The sequence below is a fragment of the Rana temporaria genome, chromosome 7, assembly GCF_905171775.1.
Source record: "Rana temporaria chromosome 7, aRanTem1.1, whole genome shotgun sequence".
Lineage (NCBI taxonomy): Eukaryota > Metazoa > Chordata > Amphibia > Anura > Ranidae > Rana > Rana temporaria.
Window position 1 is genome coordinate 150748834 of NC_053495.1, and position 18051 is coordinate 150766884.

Sequence of the window (18051 nt, forward strand, 5' to 3'; positions counted from 1 at the left end):
CACATGGATTAGCCATTGGGAACAGTAACACATGTGGTTTCAAGGCGTCTGTTTTTGTTTATTTGTTCTATGTTTGTAATCGTTTTTTGTGTTTTTGTTTCTGCACCTAGTATTTATTTACTGGTGCCTACTGTCTGTATACTATAACCAAGAACCTTGGTATACCAGCATTAGCACCTTGCTGCTTTTTTACTATATGTAACAACACAAGTCAAATAAATTATATTTTTTCATTGACTCCAGGTTATGTATGTTGTCCATCTCCACTAACAGTAGCCCCCTTTTTTCTGGGTGAAGTCCCACCTCTAGGATTCACGCCAGAAAATCTTTTGTTTTTCCATACTTTAACATGGCTGTTCTAAAGATAAGCCATGATAAAGCAGGCCTAACTTTGCGACGGGAAAAACCGACTAGCGACAACGTAAGAGATTGCGACGAACGCGCGTATCTTCGTGGATCGCCGTAACTAGTCATTTGCATATTCTACGCCGACCGCAATGGAATCGCCACCTAGCGGCCGGCCTAGAATTGCATCCTAAGATCCAACGGTGTAAGTCAATTACACCTGTCGGATCTTAGGGCTATCTATGCGTAACTGATTCTATGAATCAGTCGCATAGTTAGGACGGGCGGATCACAGAGCTACGACGGCGTATCAGGAGATACGCCGTCATATCTCTTTTGTGAATCTGGCCCTATTACTTTTGCGCAATACAATCATTTTATTTTTTTCTAAATTAAAGAAATCTCTTTGCTTGATTTGTTTTCCTCTTGGAATCATAGTCTAGGGTACCATTTATTCAAATACTTTAATTGTAAGGGATATATATATATATATATATATATATATATATATATATATATATATATAATGTGAGTTGAAAGTAGTTTAGCCATGTTGAAGTCATATTTGTCTTTTGTATGTCTTCCATTTTATGTAGAATTGTCTGTTACATATGCTGATCAAGTCAGCATACCAACATTTAAGCTAGGAGGCCATTCTGGCCACAGAAGTGTACAGACAGTACTCTGTGAATAAGTCTTATCAATCATTTGTTTTTCACAATGAAAAGTAATTTTGTAATGAAAAAAGCTTCTCAGCTATTATATTCTCCACAATGGAGCTTTACCTCTTTGGCCAGGACTACCTCCACCTATGCGTGTGAAGGTTCCAGGTTACAGGTGATAACAGGTATGGTTAGTGATGAAAATATTGATCAAAAAAGAGGAAACTGTTAAGGAAATTTGTAAGTTCTGTATATACCGCATTTATCGGCGTATAACACGCACTGGCGTATAACACGCACTTTCATTTTAAGAGGGAAATTTCAGAAAAAAAACGTTTTTAACTAAACAACTTTGAATTAAAATAAGGGGCAGTGCTCATCATTGCAGTCTGTTTAGTGCGCATCTGCAAACCTGATCATTGCCAATCTGCAGCACATCTTACCAATGCAGCCTGATAAATGTGGCATGATCAATGCCCATCCCATCATGCAGCCTTACCAATGCCCATCTCATCATGCAGCCTTATCAATGTCCATCTCATCATGCAGCCTTACCAATGCCCATCTCATCATGCAGCCTTATCAATGCCCATCTCATAATGCAGCCTTATCAATGCCCATCTCATAATGCAGCTTTATCAATGTCCCTCTTTAGCCTGAATGCAACCTCACCATTAATGCAGCCTGGACAGTGCATGAAATCACAGAGCCGTCATCTCCTGTTCGGCTCTCTGGCCCCATACACACGAGAGGATTTATCCGCAGATACGGTCCAGCGGAACCGTATCCGCGGATAAATCCTCTCGAGGATTTCAGAAGATTTCTATGCGATGGCGTGTACACACCATCGCATTGAAATCCCCGCTGAAATCCTCTGCCGATGACGTGTCGCGCCGTCGCCGCTATTATGACGCGGCGACGGGCGCGACGCTGTCATATAAGGAATTCCACGCATGCGTCAAATCATTACGACGCGTGCGGGGAATCCCTTTGGACGGATGGATCCGGTAAGTCTGTACAGACGAGCGGATCCATCCGTTGGAATGGATTCCAGCAGATGGATTTGTTGAGCATGTCAGCAAATATCCATCTGCTGGAAATCCATCCCAGGGGAGATTTATCTGCGGATAGATATCCGCCGGAGTGTACACACCATAGGATCTATCCGCAGAAACCCATTTGATGGGATTTATCTGCGGATAGATTCTATGGTGTGTATGGGGCCTCTCACTCGGCTTTTACTCGGCAGACACACAGTCCCTCCTCCGCCATCGGCATTGGACCAGCTCCTGTGATAGACAGAACACTGGTCCAATGCCAGTGGCGGAGGCGGGACTGTGTGTGTGTGTGATGTGAGAGCCGAACAGGAGATGACGGCTCGTGAATTCCAGCTGTTCGGCTCTCACCCGGCAGTCACACACACACAGTCCCGCCTCCGCCATCGGCATTGGACCAGCTCCTGTGATAGACAGAACACTGGTCCAATGCCAGTTGCGGAGGCGGGACTGTGTGTGTGACGTGAGAGCCGAGTGAGAGCCGAACAGGAGATGACGGCTCGTGAATTACGGCTGTGTTCATCCCCCTCCTTACCTTCCAAGGTACACTATCGGCGTATAACACGTACCCGCAATTTCCCCCCTATTTTCAGGGAAAAAAAGTGTGTGTTATATGCCAATTAATACAGTAATTGTATTCTATACTGTATGTTTTGCACACTGCCCACACTGCCCTCACTGTTTTCAGTACGTTTGCATTCTTTCGATTGCTGTTTAGAATTAGTCTGCCTATGTTACGCCCTTTGTTACCATAAAAGTACAATTGTAATATTAATGTGATACCTACGTATTCATGTGTATAAAAACCTACAATTGCGTCATAATAAAGGAGAACGGTTATTTGGAAAGATGCCGAGTGTATCTTTTGTGTCTGTTCCCTACTGCAGTAGTTATTCTTAATTTGGAACCACTAATCAATAAGAGGATCGGAGTTGCTTATCTATAAAATGTCCATGTCAGGTGTGTTTTATAGCAAAATGTAAAAAAATATATATTTTTTTCAAAATTGTCTTTTATTGTTTATAGTGCAAAAAATAAAAACCGCAGAGGTGATCAAATACCACCAAAAGAAAGCTCTATTTGTGGGGGAAAAAGGACGTCAATTTTATTTGGGTACAGCGTCGCAATTGTCAATCCAGTGTCGTATCACAAAAAATGACCTAGTCATAAAGGGGGGTAAACCTTCTGGAGCTGAAGTGGTTAAATGAAGAGATTTGCTTGTCAATGGCATTTATTGTTTAATAGTTATAGCAGATCAAGCTTTTTCACGTAACATTGTTTAGATTTGTTGGACAAGTAAACTGTAAATTGCAAGTAAAACATAAAAATGGAGCTGGTTTGAGAAAACAGGCAGCTTTTGTTTGGACCTTACAACTCCTGAATGTTTTCCTCTCTTTAATATGCGTAAAGCTTTTTGTTCAGATTCTAATCTGCATCTAATTTAGCGTTTCTGGGTGATAAAACCTGGATGTCTTGAATCAGTTTTTATCTTCTCTGGATCCCTACTATTCTTTACAGCTGTAGTAAATTTGCAAATAGTTTATAAAACTGTTTTTTTTTGCATATAAAACTGATTTCAGGGTGCCTTACATACAGAGCACAAGTTTTATTACCAGTCTCTCCATTCAAGAAAACACCTGTAGCGCTGACATTCTTGTATATTGATGTTTGCATACTTTAATACAACGTCTATGGACATTGCTATGTTTAAGTATTTGGAGCCATCTAGTGACCAAATACTGGTAATGCAGAGAGATGTTTTGTTTAGTATTTTGGTTGCCTTGGAGACAAGGAGAGACCCAAATACTGGTAATGCAGAGAGATGTTTGGTTGAGGATTTTGGTTGCCTTGGAGATGAGGGGAGACAGGAGTGTAAACAAAGGCTGCTGGATGCTGATGCCGAGCTGCTAGGGAGCCAAGGCTGAGCTCAGAGAGCTAGAGGACAGTGGCCGGATTGCAGAGACCGAGAGACACTCATCCGAGCATCGGAGAACCGGATCCATCCAGCGGAGCTGAAAGGAGCTGACGGAGAAACAAGTTGCAGTCATAGGACCCTGAACAAAAGTTACTACCCGGAGCTCCGATCGAGTGGGTGAGCGGGTCATGACCCACAGTTTGCTAAGTTTACACGCAGTTAGACTCATATACAGGCCTCACTGGGATTGATAGTTAAACAGAGGAGCAGACAAACTGACACTGGAGAAGGTTTGAGGCCTATCTAATTTGACGTTTCAAGCGATTTTTAAAATAGTTGTTGCAGTTACACCAGGAGCATTTTCACCTCAATTTGACTCTTCAAAACCGTGGATTACAAATCACTTTAGCTAGCGAAGAAAAGAAGATCCAAGACCAAGTACTTTAAGTGAGATCTCACGCATAGCTAATAAAGTAGGGGGAGCTCCCAGGTATAAAATGTTTATGTATACTGTTTTCAAATAGCATATGTTTAAATCAATTGTGCTGTCGTCTTACGTTGGGATGACAGCACAATTACTGTAATCACTTATTTGCATATTTCACAGTAAAATATATCTCTGGTTAAGTATCCAGTTGTTGTGGCATACTGTTTCTTTCACTCCAAGTGCAGTCAGTGGATCCTGGGGTTATAATACAGGTATTTTGTATTGTCTTACATTGTATTGTATTGCATTGCATCACAGCTGTGCCAAGGGGATTGAGCCAAGTTAGTGGGGTTTATTGGTAGAGTGCAGGCCCAAATTAAACCAGCAGCTCCTTCGGGGGTTAGTGCTACACGTGGGGGCTCGTCCAGGATTCCTGTCACTCTACAAGCAAGCCCGCCCCTTCACGCTACCATGGACCCCATCAAAGTAGTCCAATGGTGCGAAGCAGAAGGGACACGCTCAGAAGCGAGCGTGGCCATTGAACTTCCAGGGAGCGACTGGGGAAAGAAACAAATTAAAGAGGTGGTACAAGCATTGTCCCCGGACAGAAAGGCTTATGTGGTCGCAGTGAAACCTGATCCTGGGACCGACTGCACCTATGCACTGATAGAGTGGGGACGGGATGTCCCTGAAAACTTCCACGGTGCCAGTATAAAATTGTCCGAAAAGGCAGATTTCCACCTGACACACCCCAGCAAACATGAAGGGCGCTCTCCCAGTCAAAAGCAGTTAGAACCTTTAGACAGGAAAGCAGAGGCTGCTGTTAAATCACTGGCAGAACGACAGCTGGCTGATCTGAAGCGACAGTACTGTAACATACAGGAGAGGTTTCAGGAGACCTCCAGTATGATAGCTGAACGCATTAATGGGTTACGTGTCGTTTTGGAGGACCAGAAAGATGGCCAGATAACGTCCAACACTGGGAAGGTACTGAAGAAACGCACCCAGGGCCGCTTGCAGGAAGTAACCATCCGGAAGGATTTCCACATTGACGGCCAGATAGGAGAAAGAGGGCAGAAGGACAAACTGTCCTACACCAGCCTCCTACACCAAATAGAGTTGGGGCTACAGAAAGGATATCTGGAATCGGAAATTAGAGAGGCTGTAATCCATGCCATCAGCCCAGGTTCAAGTGTTAGGGGCATGTTGGAGAGGAAGTGTGGATTGACCTTGAACCAGCTAAAGAGGATACTGAATAGGATCTCAGGAGAGATCAGGAGGAAGATCCACTGTGTGGGCTGGTGCTGAAGGCATTGGAACATCAACAGTCTGATGTGCTGCAGAAGAGCCCCAAGAAGGAAGCCCGGCTGATACTGAAAGAATGGGATCGGTTGCAGTTGCAACAAGGGGTGGTCTACCGAAGGGGCCCCTCTGATGATCCAGAAGCAAAGTGGCAGCTGCTCCTGCCGGAAAAGTACAGAGAGAGGGTACTGATTGCTTTACACGATCATCATGGTCATTTGGGAGCCGAGAGGACTTTCCAACTAGTAAGGGACAGGTTCTACTGGCCTCACATGAGGAAAGAAGTGGAGAGTTACTGTCATTCCTGCCTCAGGTGTATACAACGAAAGACATTGCCCCAGAGGGCTGCCCCAATGGGCCATTTGGAGAGCCAGGGACCAATGGACCTGGTCTGCATAGACTTTCTTTGTTTGGAATCCGATCTGAGTGGGCAGGGGGACATCTTGGTGGTAACAGATCACTTTACCCGTTATGCCCAAGCATTTCCTACTAGAGACCAGCAAGCAACCACAGTAGCAAAGACTCTCGTGGAAAAGTTCTTCGTCCATTATGGCTTACCTCAACGGATACATTCGGACCAAGGAAGGGACTTTGAGAGCAAATTAATAAAAAGACTGTTGGATCTACTAGGCATACAAAAGTCCAGGACTACTCCTTATCACCCACAAGGGGACCCTCAACCGGAAATGTTCAACAGGACTCTCCTGAATATGTTGGGGACGTTGACTGCAGAACAGAAACCCCATTGGAGTAAACACATTACTGCACTGGTTCATGCCTACAACAGTACCAAAAGTGACGCCACTGGGTATTCACCTTACAGATTGATGTTCGGCCGTGAAGCCCGATTACCAGTGGACCTGGCTTTTGGTTCCTCCTTGGATCACACATCAGAGACCTCCCATAGAGGGTATGTGGACAGGCTGCGGAGGAGCCTGAAGATAGCTTACGAACAGGCTCAAGCCACCTCGAACTCCAGAGTCAACAGGAACAAGAGAAACTTTGACCTGAAAGTAAGAGTTCAGGATCTTCAACCAGGTGACCGGGTTTTGCTGAGGAATCTAGGCATCTCAGGCAAGCATAAGTTGGCTGATCGTTGGAGATCACAGCCTTATGTTGTGTGTAGGAAGCTTCCAGGGCTCCCAGTGTATGAAATCAAGCCAGAAGGAAACACTGGGCCAATAAAAACCTGGCATCGAAATCACCTTTTACCTCTCACTGAGGCAGTCAGGATAAGCACAGAGGAGGAATTCCCATCCACATCCACCGATGTGTGTAGGCCAATAACCAGATCTCAGCTTGCACCCTCTACAGATGAAGAAGAGGAAGTGGAGATAAGTTGGCTGTGGCCTCCGGAAACTTCAGAAACAGATGCTGATATCTCTTCAGAAGTAGAGGAGGATAATAACGGAACTCTCAGGGCAGAGGCCCCAGAATTTGTGCCGGCAACTCATCTTGCAGAAGAGCCCAGTACTCTTATTTACTCTCCATTTTTAGTCACTGAGAGGAGGGATGACGACATTTGTCAAAAAGGAATGGATACCCCGAAAGTGCAAAGAGCAAAGAGAGACATTCGTCCACCACGCAGACTGACTTATGATACATTGGGCGAATGCTCTGAAGCATCTCAGTTTGTCAGCAAAAGAAACCTTGAACTGTCTGGTCCCTCTACTTTTGATTCAGTAAGGGACAACCCCACCTCACCCCTTGGCACATCTGTACCAGACACAGTAGTATCAGCTGTGAGTGCACAGGACAGCTCCCCATCATATGACAATTGGTGGGAAGCTCCTCTGTCTGTATTGTATGACCGTATAGAGGCTAAAATGCAGAATAGAGTTAGCAATTTGAACCTCTTTGGAGGACCAAAGAGATAAAGTAGGGGGAGTGTGTAGCGCTGACATTCTTGTATATTGATGTTTGCATACTTTAATACAACGTCTATGGACATTGCTATGTTTAAGTATTTGGAGCCATCTAGTGACCAAATACTGGTAATGCAGAGAGATGTTTTGTTTAGTATTTTGGTTGCCTTGGAGACAAGGAGAGACCCAAATACTGGTAATGCAGAGAGATGTTTGGTTGAGGATTTTGGTTGCCTTGGAGATGAGGGGAGACAGGAGTGTAAACAAAGGCTGCTGGATGCTGATGCCGAGCTGCTAGGGAGCCAAGGCTGAGCTCAGAGAGCTAGAGGACAGTGGCCGGATTGCAGAGACCGAGAGACACTCATCCGAGCATCGGAGAACCGGATCCATCCAGCGGAGCTGAAAGGAGCTGACGGAGAAACAAGTTGCAGTCATAGGACCCTGAACAAAAGTTACTACCCGGAGCTCCGATCGAGTGGGTGAGCGGGTCATGACCCACAGTTTGCTAAGTTTACACGCAGTTAGACTCATATACAGGCCTCACTGGGATTGATAGTTAAACAGAGGAGCAGACAAACTGACACTGGAGAAGGCTTGAGGCCTATCTAATTTGACGTTTCAAGCGATTTTTAAAATAGTTGTTGCAGTTACACCAGGAGCATTTTCACCTCAATTTGACTCTTCAAAACCGTGGATTACAAATCACTTTAGCTAGCGAAGAAAAGAAGATCCAAGACCAAGTACTTTAAGTGAGATCTCATGCATAGCTAATAAAGTAGGGGGAGCTCCCAGGTATAAAATGTTTATGTATACTGTTTTCAAATAGCATATGTTTAAATCAATTGTGCTGTCGTCTTACGTTGGGATGACAGCACAATTACTGTAATCACTTATTTGCATATTTCACAGTAAAATATATCTCTGGTTAAGTATCCAGTTGTTGTGGCATACTGTTTCTTTCACTCCAAGTGCAGTCAGTGGATCCTGGGGTTATAATACAGGTATTTTGTATTGTCTTACATTGTATTGTATTGCATTGCATCACAGCTGTGCCAAGGGGATTGAGCCAAGTTAGTGGGGTTTATTGGTAGAGTGCAGGCCCAAATTAAACCAGCAGCTCCTTCGGGGGTTAGTGCTACACACCCCATGCTTATAAAAAATGTCATAAACATTAAAGTATATCCAAAGCCTGATACTGTATAGTAGAGGGTGGTTAAACCCCACCAATTTTCTGCCATCTGTATTTAATCTGGTAGATTTTTCATTACTTTTTATCCTGTATACATAACAGGAAAGGAGATCACTACAAAGTGAGGGGAAATGTCCTCGCTGGAACATTTCCCCTATCTTGCTATTTTGTGTTGCTATTTGTTTTATCAGATAAAACTAAACGATACAAAAGTTGCAATTTTACTGGCAGTTGGTGTCAGCTTATCAGAAAGTGTACAGTATAAATACATCATGCATCTCAATCCATCATGACATTTTTAGAAGAAAACATCTAATGCCCTGTACACACGATTGTTTTTTCCGTCGGAATAAACTCTGATGGGTTTTTTTTCCGACAGAATTCCGCTCAAGCTGTCTTGCATAAACACGGACATACCAAATTCCAACCATCAAAAACATTGTGGCGTACAACACTACGACTAGCCTAGAAAAATTAAGTTCAATGCTTCAGAGCATGCGTCGAATTGTTTCCGAGCATGCATGTTTTTTTCTCCATCGGAATTCCATACAGACGAATGGAATTTTTTCTGTCGGAAAAAAAGAGAACATGTTCTCTTTCTAACAAGTTTTCACTTTCGAAAAAGTCCGGGGCATACACACGGTCGGAATATCCGATGAAAAAATGTTCCAGCGAGGACAACTTATTACGAGGCAAAAGTTGTTTTGATATGTGGCGATCCTATTGCATCCTAATGTTATATTCCATCTACAAAACACAATACTGGTGTGGTATGCATTTAAAAGCAGAATAATGCACAGTAAGAAAACAGCAAGAATGAAATAATAAACAATGAGCTAACCAATCCAAAGTGTGCTGAATGAGATTATCAGTCTAATAAAATTTACACTTGGGATGCATAACCCTGGAGCTAATCTTCCCTTCACATAACCTACCTGGTCTGATAAGGGTAGTAAGAATGGTCAGTAGTCTCTCTGATAGCATTTTGGCATAAATGATAAATTATTAATATTCAAATAAAAAAATGAAGTAGGTGGTCTATAGTTGCCTAGCAATGTGGGTGTTTTTTCTGGTTTTGGGATAGTGGCTGTAATGGAACATTGCATTTGGGAAAATTACATGGTTAAAAAGTATAGCTAGATAGGGGACCAATGTTTATTGGTATAGATGATAGCACTCATTAGAGAGTCCATCTGCCCCTGGGAATTTGTGACTAGGCAATGACTTTATGGTTTGTTCAATTTCTAATGTAAAACAGAGACACGCAAAAGCAGGAACACATGCAACACCCACCACAACACCTCTCTTTTCTTTAAAATATTGCTTGTTTAAATGAAAAAACTGTTGTTATTCAGTACTATTTCAAGAAGTTCGGTCAAAAAATAATTTCCAACCACTGAGCTACCACCTGTAACCTCACCTGTGGGGAATTGAGGTGTACAGAGACACACCATCAATACAAGGAAGTATTCCTTTACAATCAACACATTTTCCAGCCTGTGGAGCACATCATGTATGTCTAATGTGAATGATGTAAGACCCGCCACAAGATATCAAATTCTTTAGTCAATATACTTCACAACATGCCCCAAGGAACTACCATTCCTGACACTATCAGCCTCCCTGGGGGTCCCTCTCTAATTTAATGTATTTTTGGTAGAACATAAAAAATATATATATATCAAACCACTTTAAAAAATGTAAATCCATTCCTAGTTAGAAGCATACTACAGGGTTGAGATTATTACCCAAATTGGGAAAAGGGCTTTGTTGCACATCTTCTATCATTTAGTTGTCTACTGTATATCTTATCGAGTAAAACATTTCCCCCTTAACACTTGAATTTATGATAATGTCGTGTACATATTTAAATCCCTGAAGGGCATTTCTTTTACCTGGGGTCAAATTATCATAGTCCTTAATTTCCCAGTTGATTTCCTGGATGTCAAATAATATACGGTCATAAAATGTTTTCAGATATTTATTATTCCTAAGGGGGCCATGGTTTGGATTATTTTTTTTAGGTCGGAGGGTAGGGGAGGGTCCAACACATTTCGGCCAAATACTTTAGATCACATTCAACTGTGCAGACGCAAGGGCACTAGACTAAGTGTAGAATTAAAAAATTGCAATTTATTAAAACCAATAAATTGGCAACTGGTAGGTAATACCAAGATGTAGACTCAAACTAGATGAGGGTGCGCTTCCCTATGCACCAAAATGCCACTTAACTAAAACGTAACCTTTATTGTAAATCATAAAAAGTATGTAAATGACAATATCAGGTATACCTACCTATAGGATGAGGTCAGTGCCATTAAATACGGTATCTCTCATTTTTGTAACCTTTTTATTATATCTTTTCATGTGACAACGCCAAAGAAATTACACTTTTCTACAATGTAAAGTAGTGAGTGTACAGCTTGTATAACAGTGTAAATTTGCTGTCCCCTCAAAATAACTCAACACACAACCATTAATGTGTAAACCGCGTGCAACAAAAGTGAGTACACTGCTAAGTGAAAATGTCCAAATTGGGCCCAAAGTTTCAATATTGTGTGTGGCCACCATTACGTCCCAGAAGCAGTGTGGCCGCTTTATGGGGGTGCTAGACTAATCTGCCTCTGCCCCCCTGCAAAGCACTGCCCTAGGCATGGGCCTTGTTGGCCTAGGCCAGAATACAGTGTTGGAGATGACCCACCTGACCCTAGATGTTGTGACTCCTCTGGTGGTAATGGCAGTAACTGCTCCAGTTCCTCTGTGTTTCTTCTTCTCTGTGTACCTGCTATCTGGTGGGACTGTGTGGAAACGAGGAGCTACAAGATGAGGATGCAACACCATCCTGTTTACTGAGGAGGTCCACTAAATAGTAGTATTCCTAGACACACCCAAGAACAGCTATGAGAATGACAGTCTGAAAAGCACAGTTTCACTGATTTTGATCTATAAATCTATGAACCAGCACATTTCTAATTCTTCTTTTGCTATGATAAATTCCTGTTTATTCATTTTAATTTTCTTTAATCTAATTGGGCATTGGCTGACTTGGTGAAGCTGTGTTAACTCAATTGCAAAGTAAGGGAAAAAGGAAGTACCACCTGTTGATAAACTGTATTTACAGTACATATGAGGAAAAAAAAAATTCACATATGTTTAGCCAATTGCTGATCAGATTGTATTTCATTTGTATCCTTGGATTTCAAATAATCTATTGAGTTTTTTTTAGGTATACCTTACAACTAGAGAAGGAGTATGGGTGATACCTCGTCTTGGGAAGCATGGCTACCCTTATGATGTGTTTCTGCTACGTCGAATTAACAGTTGGATAGAAAACTTAGTACCACGATCAGTTTCCAGATGGATGTTGAAACTATACTTGAACAATCGATTTAACCATGAACTGTACAATATACAACCTGAGGGGTAAAGACACATATACTTTTTTACAATGCTCCTAATAGAATAATGTACTTGTGCATATATATTTGTGGATAGAAGAACTTTCAGGAAGTCATGTAAACCAATAATGTATGTGAAGATACACTGCCACATCAAGCCTGCTTTCTAAAAGGTGATCTAACCTAGTTTATGTGTACATTTAAAACAGTATTCTTTTTACTTCTTTGACATAAAAAATATACTATAATAACAAAAGTATTGGGACACCTGCCTTTACATGCACATGAACTTTAATGGCATCCCAGTCTTATGCCGCGTACACACGATCGTTTTTCGGCATTAAAAAAATGACGTTTTTAAAAAGTAATTTAAAATAATCGTGTGTGGGCTTCACATCGTTTTTCTGCTTCTGAAAAACGACAAAAAAAAAATTCGAACATGCTGCATTTTTTCACGTCATTTTTTTAAAATGTCGTTTTTCGTGTTGTTAAAAATGATCGTGTGTGGGCAAAAACAACGTTTTAAACCCGCGCATGCCCAGAAGCAGAAAAATGTGGGAGGGGTGAGGCCGTAGGGAAAAAGAGGAAAGGTAGGAGGGACAACCATGGGGGGGGGGGAAAGGGGAAAGGAGAGGTTTAGTGGGAAAAGCAAACAAAATAGATACTACCAAGGTAAACTAACCTAGATTGCTGCAAACAACCAGATATATAGCCTGGGGGAGGAGGATTATGGCAAAAAGCCGCTGGGAACTCCACCGGGGTGGGTGAGTATACTAAGGGTAATTTACAAAGTTACACCTGAAAATGTCTGTAGCACATAATCCATACACCTGCAACCAGAATGTCCAGGCCGCATTGGAGCCCCTAAAAAACAATATATATATAAGAAATGCCATATACCAATACTGTGTTAGTGAAATAAATTTATATTTATTCATAGAATCATTTGGAAGGAGCCTTTGGTAAATGATGAGATTGCAAGCCGTGTTCTGTCAGGCTCAATTATTATCAAGCCAGGAGTGGTAAAATTTACTGAAACAGATGCACATTTTTCAGATGGGTCTATAGTGCATGACCTTGATGTTGTCATTCTGTGCACTGGATTTGGCTACAGTTTCCCTTTTTTGGATGAGTCTGTTTCTAAGAAAGATGAAAATAAAGGAAATTTATATAAAAAGATAATTCCTGTGGGTATTGAAAAACCAACAATTGCATTTATTGCATTTCTCCTACCAATTGGACCAACCATGGTAGCTGCAGAGCTTCAGTCCCGATGGGCCACCAGAGTATTTAAAGGTAAGTGCAAAAAAAGGACAAATTTAGGTTAAAACTGCCAGGGCAGCCATCAGAAATTATGGGGCCCCTTATATAGCTTTAGGCCTGGAATTCCACAGGCCTGAGCACCAACATTTCCCAGGGCCTACCCACTGGCCGTCCCGCCAAATGCAACTATTGCCCATCCCACGAGTCCTTCAGTGCAAAGAGACATCCCAATCCAGCAAATAGACAGCACCATCAATTCAGCAAAGAGACATCCCCATATATTCAGAAAAGAAACATCCTCATATATTCAGCAAAGAGACAGGCCAGTCCAACAAAGAGACATCCCAATCCAGCAAAGAGATGGTTTCACACTAGCAAAGAGACATCCCCATATATTCAGAAAAGAAACATCCTCATATATTAGAGACAGCTCAATCCAGCAAAGAGACATCCCCATCCAACAAAGCGATAGCCCAGTCCAACAAAGAGACAGTCACAGCACAGGCCCACATCCAGCAACATTGTAAATCAATTTACCATTGTAATTTTTAACAATTTGTCTCCAGATCAGTTCACAATGAGCACTGAGCTGTCCTGTAGGCTACACACAGCACAGCTCTTCCACACAACTGGAGCCTAAACCAGCATCTGGTTTGCAGGGAGAGGCAGGGGGCAGATAGATGATAAGATGATAGCACTTCCCCCTACAGCTGGAACTAAGTGAGCTGCATCGGGTGAGTCGGCAGCTGCCCTGCTTTAGCAATTGCTAGTTACTACAGCAGCAACAACTCGTAGTCTTGTGGGTCTGGGCCTGGGTGCCGGGCCCCTCAGAATGCCTGGGCCCCCTACATGTGTATGGGCTGCCCCCCTGATGGCAGCCCTGGACGAATTTACTAAAACTGGTGCACACAGAATCTGGTGCAGCTGTGGATATTAACCAATCAGCTTCTAGATTTTATTGTCAAAGCTTAATTGAATAAGCTGAAGTAAGAAGCTGATTGGTTACTATGCACAGCTGTGCCAGATTCTGTGTTCACCAGGTTTAGTACTTCCCCACCTGTGTGTCATATTGTAGCTCAATAAAAATGGCATTGAACTGATACTGTGGTTGCTGCAAAATTATTTTTTAGGCTTACATAAACTTCCAGATGTAAATGGGATGAAGGAAGACATGCTGAAGGATGAAAAACTACGAAAGAAATGGTAAGATGCATAGCACATTGGTAAACATATGTTGTGATACACTACCCAGACAGCAAGAATAACTTGCCATCAATTTGTGGCAGTGTTGAATTGTTAGCCTGTTAACTGTAAATTTTCACTGGCAAGTTGTTCACTTGCAGAGCACTTTAAGCACTTGTTGACACTTTTCCAATTTGTAGCAAATTAGCATGGCAAGTCTCTAGCAAGAGCAAAGTTACATTGGTGAGTCTACAGCAAGAGCTCTGCAAGTCTACAGCAGGGGTCTCCAAACTATGGCCCTCCAGTTGTTCAGGAACTACAACTCCCATCATGCCTAGTCATGTCTGTGAATGTCAGAGTTTTAAAATGCCTCATGGGACATGTAGTTCCACAACAGCTGGAGGGCCGTAGTTTGGAGATCCCCGGTCTACAGCATGACAATTCAGCCACAGTGACCCCTGTGGTGGAATGACTAAACTGTTAACATATCACCCTGGAAAGTACTAGTCAGTGGCAGTGGTGGTGGCATTAATATTATTGGATGTATTTGTTATGCCTTTTCCAGAAAAAGTCAGACAGGAGCTTTTCATCAGATATTTCGTCCGTGTGTATGCCCCATCAGACTTTTTCAGACGAAATTAGATAGAGAACATGTTCTCAATTTTTCCATTGGAAAAAAATTTGAGTGGAAATTCCGAAAGCCTGTATGCTTTTCAGACACAATTCGACGCATGCTCTGAAGCATAGAACTTCATTTTCTCTGCTCGTCGTAGTGTTTTACGTCACTGGGTTCTTGACGGTCTGAACTCCATCCGAAAAACCTTTGGAGTTTAGTCCGACGGTGTGTACAAGGCATTAGTATTAGTATCAGAAAGAGGTGACTAAAATAGTTTACTTATCTGGGCCTGATTCATTGTGATTAAGTTTGATGAAGTCTTTCATCAACAGCTGTCAACAATTGTGTCTATTTGATGGTGACAGTTCCTGTTAGGGCCCTTTCCCACGTACGGATCCCGTGAGGATCCATACTGTTCTTATCCGCTTGCTCAGCAGGGATTGCTCCGTTGATCCCCGCTGAGCCGGCAGATGACAGGACGGTCTCTGCACAGATTTCCACTCTCCCCTATGGGGGGGATCTAATGAACACGGCCCGTATGTCCGTGTTCACCTGATCCGCTCTGCAGACGGATGGAAAAATAGGATTTTCCTCCGTCTGCAGCATAGCGGACACCAATGAGATGGGGTGTCAGCGGATGTTCATCCGCTGATACACCCGCTATCTCATAGGGATACATGTATGTCCCTTTTTCAACCGTAAACAGATGGATGAAAAAACGGACATACGGTCCGCCGGTGTGAAAGGATTAGATGTTGTGCTCTTTTGGAAAGAACACTGAAGGTTAGATAAGAAAAGTAGTTACACAGCAAACTGTTCCAGTTTGCAGATTAAAAAATACATGGGGTTCCTGGTAAGATTCTTACAAAACAGGGTGCAGTATCAAGAGGATGTGAAAATTTCAAGGGGTATGAATACTTTTTGAAGGCAAAAAATACACGAATACTGTGATACAATTTTATTAAAAATAATTTCTAAATATTTGGGTTATTAGTGAATTACTGGTACTTTAACCACTTCATTACTGGCCCCTTCCTGCCCAGACCAATTTTCAGCTTTCAGCATTTTTTCCCACAAATAGAGCTTTCTTTTGGTGGTATTTGATCATCTCTGCGATTTTTTTTTTGCGCTATAAGAAAAAAAAGACAGAAAATTTTGAAAAAGAAAACACAATATTTTTTACTTTTTGTTATAATAATATCCCAATTTTTTTTAAACATTTTTTTTTTTCCTTGGTTTAGGCCGATACGTATTCTTCTACATATTTTTGTTAAAAAAAATCGCAATAAGCGTATATAGATTGGTTTGCGCAAAAGTTACAGCGCCTACAAAATAGGGGATAGATTTATGATTTATTTTTTATTAGTAATGGCAGCGATCTGCGATATTGCGGCGGACATATCGGACACTTTTGACACGATTTTGGTACCATTCACATTTATACAGTGATCAGTGCTATAAAAATGCACTAATTACTGTATAAATGTGACTGGCAGGGAAGGGGTTAACACTAGGGGGTGAGGAAGGGGGGTGAATGTATTCCCTGGGTGTGTTCTAACTGTGTGTGGAGGGGGACTGACTGGGGGAGGTGACCGATGCTGTGTCCTTATGTACAACGGACACAGCATCGGTCTCCTCTCTCCCTGACAGGACGTGGAGCTCTGTGTTTACATTTGGGGCAGGCCACCCCAAATGTAGGGTTGTTCCGAGCAAGGTGGGAACATAGGGTTATTCCAGAGGGAAAGTGTGAGAGAAATTCACCACACTCTGGATCAAGTTGAGAAGTTTTCTTTATTGACTCGTACAACAAAATCACAGATATTTGCCTACTGGTTCTGACCGCTTGCCACCCGTGCAATAGGGCTGCATAGACAAACAGTCAGCCTGTTAGACGCCTATCTGAACAGATAATTGCCCACTGGTTCTGACCTCTATGACCCATGAAATAGGGCAGCATACATAGAGTTTAGCCTTATGAGCTCCTATCTGACTTGTCTGACTAACAATCGTAAAACTTGCATTTATATACCCTCACAAGCCTTATCTCAGCCATCTCTCTTAGATATGATTGGTTGCTAAGATCTACGTCAATGTAACACCTGTCCTACAACCAGACAAACTAAATTATTTCTAAAATTCCTGCAGTATATGTTCATTAAAGTGATTTATAACTGGTTTTGTCCAATTAAAAACACCTGTGTAGAGACAGTCTGGCACCCAGCTGTGTTAGCCACCAACTTCAAGGACAACAGATTTATGACCTTGGAAAAATGAACTTTCAATAACCCCACCTTATCTGCTGTCTCTTACTTTATAATTATATTATACATAACAAAAAAGTGTGAAACAACTGAAAATATATTTCATATTCTAGGTTCTTCAAAGTAGCCACCTTTTGCAGCAGACACATCTCTAGACCTGTTAAGAGGAGACTGCGTGAATCAGGCCTTCATGGTAGAATATCTGCTAGGAAACCACTGCTAAAGAAAGGCAACAAGCAGAAGAGACTTGTTTGGGCTAAAGAACACAAGGAATGGACATTAGACCAGTGGAAATCTGTGCTTTGGTCTGATGAGTCCAAACTTGAGATCTTTGGTTCCAACCCCCGTGTCTTTGTGCGACGCAGAAAAGGTGAACGGATGGACTCTACATGCCTGGTTCCCACCGTGAAGCATGGAGGAGGAGGTGTGATGGTGTGGGGGTGCTTTGCTGGTGACACTGTTGGGGATTTATTCAAAATTGAAGGCATACTGAACCAGCATGGCTACCACAGCATCTTGCAGCGGCATGCTATTCCATCCGGTTTGCGTTTAGTTGGACCATCATTTATTT

At 42.3% G+C, this 18051-nt stretch overlaps 1 protein-coding gene across 2 annotated transcripts in view; it reads left to right on the forward strand.

Moving 5' to 3' along the window:
• The window catches only part of LOC120945759 (dimethylaniline monooxygenase [N-oxide-forming] 2-like), a 63112-nt gene that overhangs the window by 40713 nt on the left and 4348 nt on the right, over positions 1 to 18051 (forward strand). The window contains exons 7-9 of one of the 2 annotated variants that reach the window (XM_040360137.1): positions 11987 to 12183; positions 13099 to 13454; positions 14552 to 14624. In XM_040360137.1, coding sequence (XP_040216071.1) covers positions 11987 to 12183; positions 13099 to 13454; positions 14552 to 14624 — 626 coding nt within the window. Of the gene's footprint in view, positions 1 to 11986; positions 12184 to 13098; positions 13455 to 14551; positions 14625 to 18051 lie in introns of those variants that run through there. The other variant, XM_040360138.1, reaches the window with a different exon arrangement.